Source organism: Melopsittacus undulatus, chromosome 2 (genome assembly GCF_012275295.1).
Source record: "Melopsittacus undulatus isolate bMelUnd1 chromosome 2, bMelUnd1.mat.Z, whole genome shotgun sequence".
NCBI classification, from domain to species: domain Eukaryota; kingdom Metazoa; phylum Chordata; class Aves; order Psittaciformes; family Psittaculidae; genus Melopsittacus; species Melopsittacus undulatus.
Genome location: NC_047528.1, coordinates 88,273,519 through 88,292,308, shown reverse-complemented (window position 1 = coordinate 88,292,308; position 18,790 = coordinate 88,273,519). Strand labels below are relative to the sequence as shown.

At 40.3% G+C, this 18,790-nt stretch overlaps 2 protein-coding genes across 3 annotated transcripts in view; one reads left to right on the top strand and one right to left on the bottom strand.

The window, feature by feature from the left end:
* Window positions 1-883: 883 nt before the first annotated feature.
* On the top strand, window positions 884-8,312 carry GATD3 (glutamine amidotransferase class 1 domain containing 3). Its single transcript, XM_005151715.3, has 7 exons — window positions 884-1,089; window positions 3,324-3,376; window positions 4,678-4,791; window positions 5,157-5,276; window positions 6,113-6,205; window positions 6,532-6,688; window positions 7,300-8,312. Exons 1-7 carry the CDS (start codon window positions 976-978, stop codon window positions 7,426-7,428), a joined length of 780 nt encoding a protein of 259 aa, XP_005151772.2. The 5' UTR covers window positions 884-975; the 3' UTR covers window positions 7,429-8,312.
* A 1,178-nt stretch (window positions 8,313-9,490) lies between these two features.
* Window positions 9,491-18,790, bottom strand: part of LOC115946939 (myelin-oligodendrocyte glycoprotein-like) — a 36,790-nt gene continuing 27,490 nt past the window's right edge. Inside the window, exons 4-6 of one of the 2 annotated variants that reach the window (XM_031051462.2) lie at window positions 16,970-17,332; window positions 15,757-15,792; window positions 9,491-13,077 (exon numbers count right to left, since the gene is read on the bottom strand). In XM_031051462.2, the coding sequence (XP_030907322.2) occupies window positions 12,974-13,077; window positions 15,757-15,792; window positions 16,970-17,332 (503 nt within the window). In that variant the 3' untranslated portion in view covers window positions 9,491-12,973. The remainder of the gene's footprint in view (window positions 13,078-15,756; window positions 15,793-16,969; window positions 17,333-18,790) is intronic. The other variant, XM_031051463.2, reaches the window with a different exon arrangement.

Sequence of the window (18,790 nt, the reverse complement as noted above, 5' to 3'; positions counted from 1 at the left end):
GGACACATCACACTAGGCCAAGGTGCTCAAGGCTCTTTCCAGCCTGGCCTTGAACACTGCCAGGGATGGAGCTTTTGTACCGCTCTCAGAGTAAAGAATTTCTTCCGTATATCTAATCTAAACCTCCCCTGTTTAAGTTTTAACCCATTACCCCTTGTCCTGTCACTACAGTCCCTAATGAATAGTCCCTCCCCAGCATCCCTGTAGGCCCCCTTCAGATACTGGAAGGCTGCTATAAGGTCTCCATGCAGCCTTCTCCAGGCTGAGCAGCCCCAACTTTCTCAGCCTGTCTTCATATGGGAGGTGCTCCAGTCCCCTGATCATCCTCGTGGTCCTCCTCTGGACTTGTTCCAACAGCTCTGTGTCCTTGAGGACACCAGGACTGTCTTATATGTAGCTTTGTTTCGTTAATGAAGGAGAAGAGGGAAAAAAAACAGAGCAGCAACTTTCACTTTTCACAAAGAAATTTATCAGTGATGAACCTTAGCACTGTTTAACATTTGTCTTTCTCTCTATTCTTTAAAAGAAAACACTGTCTCACAAGATCCTAGAAAGAACGAACTGAACCTGCCCCCGTGTGTTGGTTTATTTATCCTATTAACAGCTGTAGCCTCAGCAGCCCCTTGTTGCCTTTGGCCTGGTGCTGCCCGGGGGCAGGCTGCATGCACCTTATGGCTACCCCCTCTCACTTGCAAAAGGAAGCTGGTACTGCTAGGCTTGTGTTAAATACATGTGCCAATGATTTTTTTTTGCACATTTTTAGTTTTTACTCTTTTCGGTTTGTCACTACGTTATTACTAAATGAGGTTAGGAAAGCGACCAAGGCCCTGCAGGCCTCAGCGCGGGCCCCTCCCCGCCTACAGGGGGCGCCGCCAAGGGCGCAGCGGCCTCCCGTTGCTTGCTCAGTGGCCCGGCGCGGCCCTACCCTAGCGGCCTCTCGGTTTCCCGGCCGTCAGCCGCGTACTGCCTGAGGCCATGCTGGCCTCCTGCGGGCTGACCCTGTTCACCACGCTGCGGGCGGCAGCGCCCGGACACCTCGCCTCCTTCCACTCCTCCGCTCAGCGCCTCCGCCCCGCCCGAGTCGCTGTGGTGAGTAGGAGGAGGAGGCCCCGGCGGCCTTGGGCTGGGAGACGGGGGGAAGCGGGGCAGCACAGCAGCTCCGAGCAGAAAGGGTTAGTTTTGGGTTTGTTTTCCTGACTGGCACCACGCACCCTCAGCCCCGTGCCGTCGGGAGAGCGCTTCTGCCGCTGGGCAAGCTGCGGCGGTGGGATTGGTGCGGCTGGGAGGGTATGGCGTGGCGTCGGGCCGAGGGACGATTCGTCTGGTGACAGCGACAGCTTGGGAAGCCTTTGGAGAAGCTGAAATAGTATCACAGAATGCAAGGTTGGAAAGGGATCTCAAGGATCACCTGGTCCAACCTTTCTAGACAAAGCATGACCTAAACTAGATGTCCCAGCACCCTGTCCGGACGAATCTTATAAGTGTCCGATATTGGGGAATCCAACACTTTCCTGGGAAAATTATTCCAATGGCTGATTGTTCTCATTGTGAAAAATTTTCCTCTGTGCCCAGCTGGAATCTTATGCCCATTACCTCTCCTTTTTCCATGTGAGTCCTTGTAAAAAGGGAGTAGCCACTCTTTAAGCACTGGACCATGATGATAAGGTCTCCCGTGAGCTGCCTTTTCTCAAGGCTGAAACCCATACGAGGGGATGGTGCAGCCACAGGCTGCCGAATGAGAATTTAGGCTGTAGATAGCATCCCAGGTGGAAACAGTTTTTGAGCTCTGGCTTTGAAGATCGAGATCTTCATAGTCTTGACAGCATAAAATATAAAGAAATAAGTAGGCATCACCTGCCTGAAGAAGTCTGGAACAGAGTTAGCTCAGGAATGGGCAGAAAGCCAATCCAGATGTTTGAAAGGTAATTTACTAGGAATGCTGTCATTTTAGCAAATGACAGGATTTTAAACTAAATGTTCCTGTTGACACTAGTGACATAAATTTCTGACTGTGGTAGAAGACAGATTTGTCACAAGCAGCTATTGAGATAACAGGAGGATAGTGGTTTAGTGCTTTGGCTGCAGTGAGTTGTAAAAAACATTTAAAAGGTGTTGCTTACAGGAGATAACTTTAGAATAATTGCTTGTGTGTTTATTCAGTCTGAATTAAATGAAAGACAAAAAGTTGAGAAGTAGAAGGTGGCTCTTCAGTATTGGAACAGTGAAATTGTAATTGGGATTAATGCAGACAGAACATTAATGCATTTTACTCATTTGGCAAAGTAGGTGTCATGCCTGTAAGAGCAGAGGACTGGGTATTGTGATCTGAAACCCCTTTCATGTCCAGTATTTCTAAGATAGTTTCAGTTGTGAGTTTCTGTTCATGTGTCTGTGATTAAAAAATTTCAAGCTCCTGAAAACTTGAGATAAAACCAAGAGGGGAAAGAGTAAAGTTAATAAATGGACTCTTTTGAACTGGATATTTTCCTTTCAAAACAACCAACCAATCAAGATACCCTACAAGTGTTTATATATATACTTTCAGGAACTAGATAATTCTTTGTTTGTTTGTTTTGATTTTGTTTTGTTCTTATAATTGCCTTTTTCTCAGTTTTTTTCAATGTTTCTTTTTCTACTTCCTTCTACTTTGTGATAGACTCTCCACCAACACAAGGATAGCTCAATGATTTGTGCTTTCTAATTCTCCATTGTGTATAAAGAAACCAAAACTGTTTTTACCACAGTAGTAAGGAAAAGTATGGATGATATAGGATGATTTATTAAAAGGAATTTAGCTATTGATCTCTGATGTGGATCCTCAGGCAAAATACAGCAGCAGGTAAAATATCTTATGCCAAGTACACTTTTATCCCACTTCTGTAGGTATACCTAGGTGAGAACTTACCTCAAACAGATATGGGCACTTCATAAATAGATGTGTGACACTCAGAGTAGCCTGCTGTGTGCACAGTAAAAATATACCTAAGGATTTGTGTCAGTTTGTTAACTCTGAGGAATAAGTGCACAAGCCAGTAAATAAATCTTAGTTATTTCTGAGACTTGTCTGTGATGGGGAACTATAAATAGGAAATGTCAGTTCTTCAGTGTGTCAAATAGTGACGCTGGTGCTAATAGAATCATATTGACTGGCTTATTTAAGGAGCTCATTGCTAAGCTGTTTTTTGCAGGGGTTGGAGGAGGTTTGTTGTTGGGATTTTTTTAGGTTGTGGTGATTTTTTTGTTTGTTTGTAATCTCACAAAGCTTGTGAAAGATCCTATAGGAAGTTTTGTATCACCTGAAATTCTTGATTTTCTTACTGCAGGTCCTGTCTGGTTGTGGTGTCTACGATGGCACAGAAATTCATGAAGCTTCAGCGTAAGTTGCTTTATAAAACTGTAGGCTCCAAAAACGTCTCCTTCACATTACAGAAGTCTGTTGAATTTAGTTTTTCTCTCTCTGGCAATGAAAATTGCCCTGAAAGATGTATGATGAAGCTTCATGGTTTTCTCACAGCATAATTGGGACCTTAGGCCATCTTCTTGCAGTATTTGGTGATTGTCCAAAAGAAGAGCACAGCACATGCAATGCCAGAGCAATGAGGGAGACTGTCTTCCCTTCAGAAACAGAAATTCAGAGTTCCAGAATCTCTCTTAAGAGAGTTAAGACTTCATTTCACAATCACTTCGAATTTCTGTTCCTGTCTAACACTAGAATTGTTCATGCTTAAATTGTATTATCAACTCTTAGTGTTAATTGCTAAGAGATATTTCATCGAGACCTAGATTAAGTGTACACATAGGTATGTTAATTGTGGGACCCTTCCATAATACCTGGGGACTTTGTCATGGTTCAAAACCCAACCACTGTCTCCCTCTCACCATCCCTTCTCCCCTCCCTGCTCCCAGAGGGATGGGGAGGAGAATCGAAGGAGTGCAACTCCCACAGGTTGCGACAACAGCAGTCAAGTAACTAAGATATCACACAGATCACTACTGCTACCACCAATAAAAACAATGATAGAGGAAATAAACAAGGAGAGAGAATACGATACCACCCGCTGAAATGAGCCCGACCTGGAAGAGAGCCAGCCCGGGCCCTTCCGGCCAACTCCCAGTTACCTCCCCGGGCATGATGTATTGTGGTATGGAATACCTCCTTGGCCAGCTTGGATCGGGTGTCCTGTCTCTCCTTCCTCCCGGCCTCCCCTCCTCCCTGGCAGAGCATGAGACTCACAAAGTCCTTGGACAAACCAAACATTTGAGCAGTAACTCAAAACATACGTGCTATCAGCACCGTTCCCAGCCTGAAAGTCAAAACACAGCGCTGCACCAGCTACCAAGAAGGAGAAAAAATGACTGCTACTGCTGAACTCAGGACAGACTTGCAATGAGAAAGGAAGTTTTTATTGTTCTGGTTGCATTTTTAGTGTTCTGCTTCCATAAGAGCACTGAACAAAGAAACTTATCTCTAGCTTACCTGACCCTGCCTCCAAACTGACTTTATGTTCTACTTTGCACTTTGGTGTTACATACAAGGATTCTGCTGCTGTGTGCTTTGATAAGAGATGTGTTTTTCCTCTTCTTTCAAAATCAGGTGGTAGAATATTTGTAGGAAGATCAGGGGCCAGGTAAAGCCTTCCTTACTAGGTTTGCAGTGTGTTTTATCTCTTTTTATAGCATACTGGTACACCTTAGTCGTGGGGGAGCTAAGGTTCAGATGTATGCTCCAGATGTTCCTCAGATGCATGTCGTTGACCACAGCAAAGGGCAACCAGCTGAAGCTGAGTCAAGGTAAAGTCAGTGTTTAATGTATTTTCGGTGACTGCTGTGCCCAGCACAGTGACAGCTGCACATTCTTCAGACATAGTAGCCTGTAACTGTGCTTGTAGCACTTTGCTGACAGGCTTCAGTAGCTTCATGCTCTCTGGTATTTTGGCTGGAGAGAAAATACTAAGTCAGCTTTCTGGGCTTGATTATATACAGTCTCCTAATGCCTGTGTTTCCCAGTAGAAGTATTTCAGAAGCATCAATTAGCTTCAGTTACTGAGTACCACTGTTCTTGTTGGTTCCTCCCCTTCCTCTGTCAAAACTTTCTCTATGCTCTCTTGTGCACAAATGCTTAATTCATCTCATTGTTTTATTTCTGTTTTTTCAAGGAATGTTTTAGTGGAATCTGCAAGGATTGCTCGGGGTAAAATTGCAAGTCTCACTAAACTTACTACAGCAGACCATGATGCTGTGATATTCCCTGGTGGATTTGGAGCTGCTAAAAACTTGTGAGTGCCAACTAAGCATCAGACTCCTTAACTAACTATTCAAGATCAACTAGGACTCACACAATAAAACCAGGAAGCAATAAACGTCGTTATTTACTACATACATAACCACTTCTTAATAAGGAAAACTCATTTCAAAGTGTTGGGAGTTCAGTTGTGTTGTTCACGATTCTTTCCAGTTGTAAATCTTACTGGCATTGTCACTTTAAATTTTCCAAACAATGTTGGTGAGAACTGGTGAGAGTGTAGATTATGCAGAAGAAATCCTATTCCCCATACTCTTGTGATGATTCTTTTTTTGGGCCTGACTGAGGGAAGTGAAGGCAAAACTTCAGTAGTTTCAGGTGTTCTTATTGCTATTATGCTATGTCTCACTACCAAGAAGTCCCCTTTTAGATTACTAGCGATAAAACAACAGCTGGCTCAAAATAAAAAGAGGAAAAAATAAGTGTTATCTGTGGGGAATACTGATTATTTTGTTATTGACCTGCCATTTTGTTGGCTTTGAGAAACCTGGATGTTATTCCCCTTTTCTTTCTATGTATTTTTTTCAGTGAAAACATTATTGTTCCACTTCTCAGTAATCCTAAAAAGCTGATTTGATAATTCTTATTCCTAGATGCTTATATCAAGTAAGGAACTTCCTGACATGCCAAAGCCTTAGAAGTGAGTCAGTTTGGCTAAAGCATTGATGATGAACTGCAGGCTTTTTCAGCCACCTTTTAGAAGCTATTAAGCTTGTGATGACCCTTGAGAGCCGGTCTAGGGGCAGATGGGCAGACATCACTAGTTGTAGGTTTATATTGAGGTACGTATAAAGTTTGTTCTTGTGGCAGATCTACCTTTGCTGTTGATGGGAAAGATTGCAAGGTGAACAGAGAAGTCGAACGTGTCTTGAAAGACTTCCACAAAGCAGGCAAACCTATTGGGTATGTATATTAGTTGTAGGGGCATTTATTTGATAATGTGAGCATGGAGACAGCATCTGTTTTGTTGAAATGTGCAGCTGTTACTGTTGGAACTAGAAAAAGCATCTTCCTTTTTATATCAGATGTAGCTTATTTTTTTTAAATGTGTTTTTCAAGATGCATGTGTGAGTAGGTGTTTGTCAAAGAAGCTAGAAAATGCTGAGTGAAAGGTGCCTTGTGATGTCATTCAGATTTGTAAGACCATGTCCATTTGAATCTTTTCAATTATGACTGAGTTTTGAAAGAGAGTCATTGCAGAATCACTCCTATAATTCCTTTTGTTGCAGTCTTTGCTGCATTTCACCAGTGTTGGCAGCAAAGGTTCTCTCTGGTGCTGAAGTAACTGTGGGCCATGAAGAAGAGGAAGGTGGCAAGTGGCCTTATGCTGGGACTGCAGGAGCTATTAAAGAACTGGGAGGAAAGCATTATGTCAAAGAAGTAACTATATCCTTTCCTGTTAATTGCCATGTTGAGAGACACTTTAGTAATGTGTCATTACAGTAATGGATGTATGCAGGATTTGTGCGTTTGCACTTACAGTTTAGTGGGAATATACAGTGTATAGCAGATAGCATGCAATATAGCAGATGATTAGAAACATTGTCTTCTGTACACAGCCGTGTTGTTAGGAGTCATTCTCAGTCATTGCCATAGAACTCCTTGGACATGAAGTAAATGCTGAGTGAATTTGCACATGAAATTGGCATGAGCTACAGCTGGTCAGTTCTCTTTGAGATTTTCTTTCTTTTCCTGTAGGCTAATGCTATAATCAAACTGTACCCAGAGACATTACGGTCAGTAAATTTTGTAGGTTTTCTTGTGTTTCTGCACATTCTTATGAGTGTTCATGCAGTGTTTGTATTTCTGGCAAAAATAGCTTCTAGTATCTTGGACTACAGGTTGCAGCTGTCTTTACAGCTAAACAGTATGATGTGTTTGTATGTGATTTTTTTGTAGGATAGTGGAGTTGTGAGGTTTTTTGTCAGTGATGGTTTATTTTGCAGAAAGCTTCTACAAGTGAGACATAGGCTGTGTTTTCCTTAACTCCCTTTTACGAAGCTCATGTGGATACGAAAAACAAGGTGGTGACTACCCCAGCATTTATGTGTGAAACAGAATTACATCATATTTTTGATGGCATTGGGGCCATGGTCAAGAATGTGCTAAAATTAACTGGCAAATAAAAAAAAAATTCTGAAATGTTTAAATTTAGGGTGTAGTATAAAATATAATATGGACCAATGGAAACATTTTCATCTGCTTGTCCTTTTCGCAGTCTAGTGAATCCTGATACAAAGCTGATTGATTCCCAGCTGCAGGGCTTTCCCTGCCCTGTGAGAGGAGCCTGCAGAATGGCTTATGAAGTACAAGTAGTCTGGCCTGAGACATGGAGTGTTTTCTTGAGTTTTTCCAGCTGAAGAGAGTTGTGCAGATGTATTCTGAAACCAGTCCTCCCAGTGCACCAGTGCCAAATCATCTCTGTGGGGACAAAAAGAGACTAAAGGCCCTTTCAGAAGCCAAGGGCAGATGTATTATAGAGCTATAGCAGATACAGTGGTAGTGTATCTAGTGGAAGAAGAACAGAAGTAGAGAGGAATTAGTGTGTGGTTCAAGATCTGTGAGCCCAGGGTTGTATCTGTGAGCAGAAAGCCTGCATCAGCTGTCAGAGGAATAGACATCTCCCACATCTTAATTTAGCATAGTATTAATTAAAAGATTAATGTTTCATTTTTCCATTTCAAATAGTCCTGTTTCCACAAAGGAGCCATTCTGAATATCAATCAGCAGCAGGCTACATCTTAACTTCCATAACACTAGCACTTAGAAAAACTCATCCATTGGCCCATTATCACTAAAAAAGTCTTGAAGGAGAAAATATTCACTGGTGTGATGCACAATTTTTAAGGATAATAACCATGTGAAAGTAGTTGTATGATTAGTAGTGGATGGAAAAAACAGTCTCAAATTATCACCACTTTCCCTGCCTTAGGGTAATAAAGCTTTCTCCAAAGAAACATTATTGAATGTATGGAATAATGATGTATAAATAAATTCTGCCTTTATTTTATCCTTGTCCCTTCACTTTTGTTTGAGAGCTGTCTTTGATAACTTACACTGGTTGATACATTCTATCAGGTTTTCTGCTTTTCAGGTCTCTTCATGTCTTTGGGCCACTTTTCCCATATAGAATTCAGCTGTCTGTTTTCCCTTTTCCAAGATATTTGTCACCTTTTGTTTCAGTAGGAAGTAACATTTCTCAAATTAAAACAAAGAAAGAAAATCACAGCCCATACCTTGTATTAAAGTTCCTCTTGCATGACAGACATGCCAAAGAGAACCTATATTTTTAAGACAGAATTGTATGCTACATAAAAGAGATCTACAAGCCTTAGGTTGGTTCGGGGTATGGTAAATACCATATGTGGCTGAAGACTTGCTAGGGACATGGAACAACATTTTTTATTGGGGGGAATGAAGAGAAAGGCTAGAGTGTGGGTAGTGGGCATGCTCTGCTTGCTCTGTGAATGTTCACAGAATCAGTGTTTTTGCTGCTGGAGCTTCTTGGTGTGATCAAAAAAAAGACTAACAAAAGCATTCTGAATTTGTACTTCAAAGATGACACCATTTTCTTGCAGATTTCACAGAGATTTCTTGTGCAGATCGGCAACTCCAGCATAGTCACAGAGAAATCATACACAGAAACCAAGTCATCACAGTAGCAAGTTCGTAAAGTGGATTTTGGACATATTCTGAAACTTGCTTGTGCATCAAATTTTTCATGGAATTTTTATTATCAAATTGGTAAGAAACAGAATTTAAACATTGCCACTGTAATTCAGTTCAAATCTTTCCTCCATAAAGCTTTGCTTTTATGTAAGTGGATGTTTTTAATACCAGTTTTATACACAGAGGCTTAGCAGTGTATGGGAGGTCATTGTTCATATAAAATACAATGGCACTTCAAAATGTGTCATTCCAACATCTGCAGGAGTTTTAAAAGAAATTTGGTAATATAAGAAAGCATCACAAAGCTGAGATGGTATTGAAATCCCTAGAGTAGATGGAAAACAGCTCCTCCAGAGTGCCTGAAATACTTTTCAAGGTAGATACAAAAAGAGAGCTACCCATAAGGTGTTTGTTGTCAGTACCAGAACCTTTGGTGTTTAGTGGGGACAGGACAAACATGTGCACTGGGGAAATAAAAAGTAAAATTTTATTTTCTGAAACAATCACATTTTAGTGCATCTTTTTACTCTTCTGTTTTTCCACCATTCAGGGATAATGTTTTTATTTAAGGGAGAAAGAATCATGCACTGGTATTGCCTTTCATTTTGTTTTATTCTCTCTAATTTCACAGTAATATGCTGAGTAATGACCTTTGATACATACATTTTATTTTTTAAAGTAACAGAAAATTGCTTAGCTTTGGTGGAAGATGTAAGATTGTCATCTTGGCTTACAGCCACTGTAAATTTGGAGGGAAATTCCATGTACTCTTAGCAATTAATAGAGACATTTGTCTGCCAAGCTGGGTTTTTCTTTTCCTTCCATAGGACTGTTTGGAGCTGCTGAGGGGTTTGCTAGTTTCAGCCACATGGATAGAAGTTTATGATCAATTTGTTTTGTTAAACACTTATTACAGAAATAAGAAGTGAAAGAATGTGTATTCCCCAAGCCTCCACAAGGAGGCATGCAGTATCTGGTTTATGGATCCTGCCAGTTTCTCTCTTCAGAAAGCATGTAACAACTTTGTCCTACTAAAAGGAAGTGGTAAGAATCGCCCCTCCTGCTTGTGTTGCTTTTCTAGTGCTGTGATAGCGTTAACTTGTGCGATAAGTTATCTGTCAGTTTGTTTCTGCCTCCCCATTTTGCCCTCTTTGATGTGCACACACAAAAATCATGTGCCAAAATGTTTCTCTGCCAGTTGTTGCAGTGTTCACAAAGGTGACAGCAGTACTTTTTTTCTTCTAAAGACAGAAATGAGAGTTAGGATTGAGATGCACTTTTCATTTTTACCCTTCAGTTTGTGGCTACAATAGAGTTACATTTTGGGTAAGATGCCAGCATAGAATATTTTTTTGTCTCTTAGTGTTACTGTCAAACATGAGAAAAAATGAACTTGCTTTTACAGCCATTCTTTTGCAAGAATAATGTACAAGTATCTCTTAATAATTTCTTTGATGTATCAGATTATCAGCCTATGCGCTTGCCATATGAAGTACGTATTTGTGGGCTACCAAGATACTACAAGTGAGAGAAGTGGAGATCCTTCCTTCTTAAATGTGTGAATTGTTATTGTTCTCCTTAGTTTTCAAAGCTGTCCCTCTCATTCATGATGAAATTCTGGAAATCACAAGAAATGTGTGCTGCTCATGTTCTGTGCATGGGGTGAACACAACAGACACTTGCTGTGTCATGCAGGCAAGGAAGGACAAATCAAGGTCTACTAGTCATTCAAACCTCTCCTTGCAGTCCCCAAGGAAATCAGAATGGCAGTTAACTATAGCTTTGGGGAAATATAAAACCAGAGGTGTTTAAGCATCCCAAGTGCTGCTGCAAATCAGAGTAATAAAAAAGTAGTGTTATAAACAGCATTTAGAGGTCATTCAGGTTTTTTTCCCCCACCCTTCATTCCTCCTGTCTTCATCTGCTCATGTGCTTATTGTGATTCATGCCAGTTTGAACAGGCAGAGAGAATCACTTTTCAGGGTGAAAGAGGCAGATGACTGAGGGAATTGGGCATTCCTCATAACATCAGTCAGCACAGTGCCTGCTCTTAAACATATGACTGAGCTGTATGTAAACATATGACTCCCTCTCTGCAGTACTAAGGCTCTGTCCTAGACCTGCATGCCTGCATAAAGATATTTATTCATTAGCTTGCCCAATAAATGCAGCTTTATAGTCACACAGCTTGCATTTGTGAGCAGAGGTGCTCATGTTGTTCATGTGCCTCAACACCTTTTGAAAAGTGGAGGGCTGCTTAAGTGGCTGTTAGATTTTTAGGAGTCATAGGCCTTGAAATAAAGGCAAGCAGTTCAGAGGTTTGGGACTAATAGACTTGTACAGATACCACCTTTTGGATTTTCTGATTGCATGGGGAGCCTAGTTAACTGTAGGAACAATTGGAATACAAATTAAGAACTCTTACAGACCAAACGATTGCTCTCTTCAGGGTTTTGTTTGTTAAGCTTTAATTTTAAATCAACTTTTGTTTTGAAAAATACATGGAATCTGAGACAAACGTTTGGAAGGTAGGATGCAAAAAGACAATCACAGTATGTACAATTCATATATTAAAATCTTTATATGAAGTGGGACCCTGACTGTTACACTAAGCTTCTGTGTACACAGAGTAGCCTAAATGCCAGCTGAGCATCACTGCAGCAGCAGCTCAGGCTGTGCATGAGATTCCTCTCCCCCACTGTGAGGAAAGAGCACTTTGTTAAGAAAGTCAGAGGCAACCATCTCCTTTACCTTAGTGGATACCACTTAAAGCTCTATTCTGTTCCCTTTCTTACAAAACAATCCTGTCTTTCCGTCGGAAAGAGGGTGGAACTGTTCCAAATCAAAGCAACTTTATGTGCGTCTTTATGAGTCAGTCATTTCCCTTAGCTTGAGGGCCCAGCCAGAAGGAGGGCCTTGCAGTCACCCCTGCTCACCAGCCTGGGTGGGTAGTTCTCCAGATGCTTCCCAGTTCTGCAATAGGGTGGTTGCAGCAACTGTGGCCTGAAACAGAACTTCTGGACTTTCTTTATACTGTTGGTATTCAGGATCCTTTCAATCTTAGGTTTACACAGCACATTTGTGCTACCTGAATCAAACATTTCCAGAAGTAAATCCATTTAATTTACATAGGTATCAGTTACAATTTTTCTGACCAGTTTTCCTTCAAAGGTACTGCTTTTAAAGATGTAATATTATCACAGTACCAATTTCTTTTGACACAGTTCTAGCTTAAGAATCAATCTTTTGCACAGTGATCACATTTACCTTGCTGGGTTTCATGACAGAAAGAGGAAATACTGAAGTAAATCTTTTTTGCTTTTGGCTTATTTAGAAGTGGATTTTGTAATAACATATCACTTCCTCTATGTTGATGTTTTATGAACTTTCATCATCATTCTCACCCAGCTTCACCCTTCCGCTAAAGAAATACTACATTTCTTGTGGAAGAAAAGTTGTTACTGATAGCCTGTGATGCTTAGGAGTAAAAATAGAAGCTAAAGTTTCACATGCTCAAGTTGCACAATGTTTGTGTCCTTACGTTTCACAAAACGAGAGCAGCTTCCTACTTCCAGTTTTTATCTGACACAGAGGGTAATTACCTTTGTCCTCGCTACAATTCTCTTGAAGGACAGCAGATAAGATCTTAGGCAAAAGATCTCACTAGGGTCGATTATGACGTGACCTTGTAGTTTTACGAGTCTTTTATGCTGTCATTAAAGCAAAACCACAAAATCCATGTGTTCATACTGGCAGTACTAAAACCAGGCTCTGAGAAACAAATGAAAACCAGGCTTGCCACCTTCGAGTTTTGCTGCCTTTGGTTCTGTGGAACATCAAAATGCAGGATATAAACATGTAGCGCTAGGTCTGTTTTCAGCTAAGGTGTTTCTTTCACCTGGCTCTGGAACAGTTGTCACACTGTTCTGTCTGCACAGCTGTTCTGCCCAATGAGGTCCTGTGGTGAGGAGAACTTCCCAAAGAGAAGGTTGGCTTCCCCAGTTACAAGTGCCAAACTCCCAGTGGGATCAGGAGGTAGAAAGAGAGGGGAAGCATTGCCAGACGTGGTGCATCAGTGGGGCTTCTGGAGGAAATCTGGCTGTGTCCTGAAAAATTAAAGAAGAGAAAGTCCACATGTAACTGGTGATTTGACAAGAAATATATTTGAAGATATAGTTTACGTTAATGCATTGATGGAAGTTTGTTGTAAAATCATATGGATTTTGGCTCCTTTTCAAGTCTGTGAATGTATACCATCCAGAAAAAAGGCGAAGACAGTCAGCAGCATTGAACACAACTTCCTTTTCTGGATGACCAAGAATACTTGTTTAAAGTCCTGACAGAACAACAACTAAAAGAGTATAAAATACACTATCATTCTGCCTACTCAGGGAGTGAGGTAGGTGTTGTGATTAGAATTTATAAACAATGGTAATAAGTAGCAAAAAGTCTAGGCCACAGATGCTTAGGTGATACCAGCACTGTGTACCACTATTAGTATGTAAGCCACAGTGTGGACACAGGACACAGACTGGCTTTGGCACAGATGGTACTTGCAACCTGTGCTGAATGTGGTACACAGGTAAAGAAAGATTTTGAACCCCCAACTTAAGCAGTAGAGAAATTTCTCCTCTAAGAATTTAGGTCGAAGTGATCTGGGAAGATCAGTCCATATATTGTTTTCTGTACCAATTCTTAGGCTGTTCCTATTGCTGTGGTATCTGCTTTCAGTATGTTGCTGCAGTTAATTTATGGCTAGTAGGGGTGCTTCCTTCCCCTCTTCCTAGAAGGAGTATGCTGTATTAACGTGTAAAGAACAAGTAAACATTGGGTAGTCCTCAGTAATGTTTTGAAATAAATGTAGGATTATAGCAAGTCTCTTGGCCTCTTGTGACCTTTTCCAGGCCCAGGCCCTTCCATTAAAACAAATTTTGACTGACCCAGAAAGAGTCTCACAAGTGACTAAGAGTGACAGTAAAATTAAGCTTTTAAAATAATTAGGAAAAACAATCCAGCAAATAAACATAAATTAAGCAGAAGTGAAACAGATCAAACCTGTTTCTGTTTTATATAAAAATAATAAATACCTCCTGATCTGGTTATGATGACTGCAAATTGTAAGAATTATTTCTGCATACAGTTCCTTTGTTCTCAGCAAGTCATTTAGCTTTTCTAAGTCCCTTCCAAAATAACAATTAATACAAAACAGATTCTCTTCCTTTCTCAAGAAATTGCTGACAGTAAAAAAAAAAAAAAAAGCGGTGGCTCATGATTTTCCTTAAAAGAAGTTGACAACAGGAAACATTTTTTCCTTTTTGCAAAAAGTTGCATTTCAAAAGTTAGGCTTTTGTTCTTTCCTCTATCCCCAAGCCCCTCAAAATCCAGCAGTACAGGAAATTTCAGGTGTCTTACATGTGTGATTCAGATAGTTCTCCTGTAGCAAAGGTGAAACACTCTCCCTTATCCCAAATACCTTTTTTTTTTGTGAAAATACCTTTTCATCATAAATAGTTTATATTGAAGAAAAGTCAGAAAGTTTTCGACTGAGTCAAACATATATACAACTATCTCCTTTAAACACAGCCTACTTCTCTTTTGATTTTGAGAAGTTTCCACTGCTACTGCAGTAACTATTAATACTTTCTTATTTCTTGTGGAAGGTAACAGCTAGAGATATTCTAGTTCCTGTTCTGTTTGCTTTTGTAATTTTGTAATGTGGTGCTGTGCCACTGCAGGCACATGATAGCAGCTTCTATTTAACTTTGTGGTTTTTAAAGACTTTTAAGCCAGCTAGGGGAGCTATTGCAGGTCTAAAAAGGATATTTCCTATGATTTTTCAAGTTGTTTATTGCTCACGACATACAGAGATTATTTTTTTCTGGGTAATCATAAAATAAAACACTGGAACATTTCTCTTAGTTTTATTTGTGTTTATTGCTGTTTAATCTGGCTATAATGTCATATTGTGGCTGAATTTATTATGTTAACTATAATTATTGTTATAGAGTGGATTATCTCTTTCAGCTACATTGAGTAAAATACAAATTGCAGCTATAGATTTTTATGTGCAAAATGTTGCAGGTTTGATACCAATTTAAAGTTTTGTAGTGCTAACATGAAAAATTTTGCTTACAAGCAAGATTTTTTATGGGAGAATTTACTGACAATGGCATGTCAGAGCTGGACAGCCCTTCTGCACTGCATTCCCTCCAGAAGTGTTACAAATGATCTAATATAGTTAAATCTCTGTAATGATTAAACTGAGATGTTGTCATTTGCACTATACTTCAGAATTGCCTTTGGTGAGCTCTATTTAAATTTTCCCGGAAGAGCTCGTGTGGAGTCATAAATAATTTATTTTTAGAATATTATCTTACTTACCCCAAAGGACAATTTCCCCCCCCTCCACCTCCCCCCCCCCAATCTCTTGTTCTAGTAGTTTATTCATACCAAAGTAATTTACAAAGGCCTTAATTCATAGAACTGCATGGCTTCCATGTTGTTTTTTACTGATTTTTATGATGCCTGTAATGGTGAGTAGCCTTATAGACTGGTGACTGATGGCACTTCAGTATTCTTCTTTCTGCAGTCTAGGTCTGTCTTAGTAGTGGAAATACTTTACCTGTCTGAGACAGCTGTATTTTGCTAGGTTTAGTAAGAGAAAGCAAGCATCATAAGCCAATTAGACTTTCTCTGTTCAGCACATTTTACTAATGTGACAAATTCAAATTAAAGCACTGGATAATCACTTAAGACAGTTAGTAGGTTAAGGAGTATTGCCTTACCAGAGGGGGAAGGAGCCTTCTCAGTGCTAGAAGGAGCTGGAAAAAAAACCACAAGAATCAAAGTTATGTGTTTGAGCCTGGAACAGGAAAAGGGAACTGATAATTGATCTAAGGGTTAGTAATTTTTTTCTGAGAAAGTATATATTTGTCAAACTTATTGAATATTTAAATATGATCACATAATTAAGTCAGAGTAAAAGACACCGTACTGTTCCCAAAAATTAGACAATGAAAAGATTTTGATTTTCCATTTTCAAAACACTTTTTCATTTTGAAAACTGCAAAACGTTTCACTTTGAAATTTTCTGAATAAAAGTATTTTACTTCACATTTTAAAAATATTTTTCTCTTGGGAATTATGTGCATTAAAACAAAGATATTGAAGAGTTTCTATTACTGGAAGCATCTTTTTCTATTTTAAGTGGAATTAAATGTTTGTAGTTGACCAAAATTAAAGTTTTCTGCTGATTTATTCAACCAAGACACCTTAAAAACCTATGATTAGTTTGATGTGTATCCCCCTTTTTAAATTTGCTTTTTCAATTTGTCAACTGGTCAAATCTAAAGCCCCATCATTCTGCTGGCTGTGCTTGTGAGTAGTTCAACCATCTTAGCTCTGTTGTTTGGCACTATTTGACATGTGTTACGGTCTCACTCATTTTCCTAAGGAAGAAAAATAATAATTCTTGTTGCATGTGTCCAGCGTTGCCACCAGATACAGATCTTCCAGGTACAAGGGAAAAGGTGATCAGCAACTGTCTGATGTCAGAAAGGGTGTATGGGCTGGACTTATGGATTTAATTACCAGAGACAAAACTAACACTGCTCCACAGACCCAAGTGCAAACAATGAAAAACTCTCCTGTTCCTCTGGGACAAGGTGGGTCCATGACAGTACAAGGCCATAAATAACCAAATGCTTAAAAGTTGGGGAGACCTCATTATTCATTAACGTCTCCTGTGAAGGGAGGAGGAAGAGGCAGGTGGCTTGCCTTCAGGAGTCCTGCTGCTTCCATGGATATGCTATGCTGAAGCCTAACAAAGATGCATTTATTTTCTTCTCAATTATTCTTCCAACAAAAGCAACGAACAGAATGAAACTGAGTGAAGATCTGCTTTAAAAGCTGAAGTCATCCCAGCTGACAGCCATACATGGATTGTCAACAAGAAATGCTGCCCGAGTCCCTCTCTCTGAACTATAAGAAAAATCTTACCTGATACAATGAGTTTAACATTAGATTTCTGTGTTTTGTCAGAATGATCCCCAGTCTGTCTGTAGATGCAACTATATACAGCTGTGTCCAGTAATTTGACATTGGAGAGCTTTAAGGAAAAGTTGCCATGCTTCATCTGGTCAAAAAAAAGGCTAGTTCTGCCACGATAACTGTCGTTCTGGAACTGTGGTGAGTCCTGCCCATTGCGAACAAAGTGTACTACAATGGTGTGTTGAGGATCATCAGCCTCTATCTGCCAGAACAGCATTGAATTGGAGAGGGTCAGCTTTCCAGGAGAACTGGTGGTGCAAGGCAAAACAACAGTTTCTCCAACAGATGCATGGCATGTTGTGTCTGGTCGACCTGGAATAAAAACCATACAATTTTCTCAATGTGCAGCAGAGCTAGGGACACCAGGTTTCCTAGAATTTGGCTTCATCACACCATTATTGCCTCTTCCTCCCTCTTCTATGTGTGTCCTCCCACTCCCAGCCAGGCAGAAGGCAGTAAGTGCCATGTCAGGATTGAGGGCCATGTATGCTCAATGCTCAGCCAGCTCTGCAGCAGGATGGATATTGCTGTGCAGCAGGACAGATGTTGCTGCATGCAGTTGCTTTCACTTCATCCATATGGGTGCTGCTTGAACTTGTCTCTTTAGCTGATGTTTTTTCTCCCAGTTTCTGAGGACATTAGTTTTGAGATCAGGTGTCTGATGTGATTCTAATTAACCAGTCAGTTCACAAAAGGAAAAGGGGATGCAGGAAAGTGAAGATAAGCACACATAAATATGCAAGTATTGCTTTTGTAGGAAGGAAGTCTGAAAAAAAGAAGCATGAAAAGGGTGTTACATCAGCATGAGAAAGATCCTGGATGAATCTGGTCTCCCTCAACTCCTGTTGCTTGCCTGTCAGATCATGGCTTCCAATTTTTCAGTGATGCACTAGAGCCTCCTGCCTCCTTTCCCTGTAACACCTTTCAGAGAGTCTGGCAGAACAGGGCTTTTATCTGCAGCTCTGGTTTAGTGCACTCTTGCTAAGCCTGCCCTCTCGTACTCTTGGGTATAGCTGTTCTCCCAGTATGCCAGAAAGAAGGTAAATGGCTTTCACAAGGGAGAAAGATACTTTGTACGGGTGGTGGGTGGCCTGGACAGATCTTACCAACCAATTCCAGCAGAAGCAAGAACCAGGGTTAGGGTAGCCTGCTGGTGAACAAAGAGGTAGTCAGGCAGGGCAGGAAGACAGATGCATCTCACTTATACACACTGTTCATTTAATAACTCTGATGCTAGTTATTTTTATAAATTATTCCAAGTTAGTTGAAAGTATACTAGAACTATAAATGGGGGAATCTGACACTGTCATGTAGGACAACTTTTACTAGGTTGTGGTGTTATATTTTCTAGGGGAAGACTGCATTATGGATGAAGGGTTCTGTGCATTTATAAAGCATAGGCAAGTAGGTGTTTTCAGCACAGAATGTGGGCTTAAATTAACACTTTAACCAAACCTGTTTCATAAAAATATTTTATAAATCAAAATGCAGATGAATTAATTTGGATAGAAAACTCATTTGCAGCAGGGAGCAGAACAAAAGCAGCATATGTCTGTGACTGTGCCAAGGAGCACAACTAAAATTCACTTTGAAAGAACTCTATCTCTTTTCAAGGCCAAAGTTCCGTGAAGCATAAGGGGTAAGTAATCAGACTACAGAATCACAAAATCATTAAGGTTGAAAGGGACCTCTGAAGATCATTTGGTCCAACCCCCCTACCAAGGCAGGGCCACCTACAGCAGGTGACACAGGAACGTGTCCAGGCACATT

Coding starts and splice junctions, on each gene's coding strand:
- GATD3 (XM_005151715.3), top strand. CDS start 976: ATGCTGGCCTCCTGCGGGCTGACCCTGTTCACCACGCTGCGGGCGGCA. Junction 1,090..3,323: donor GCCCCGCCCGAGTCGCTGTG/GTGAGTAGGAGG, acceptor TTCTTACTGCAG/GTCCTGTCTGGTTGTGGTGT. Junction 6,206..6,531: donor AAAGCAGGCAAACCTATTGG/GTATGTATATTA, acceptor CTTTTGTTGCAG/TCTTTGCTGCATTTCACCAG.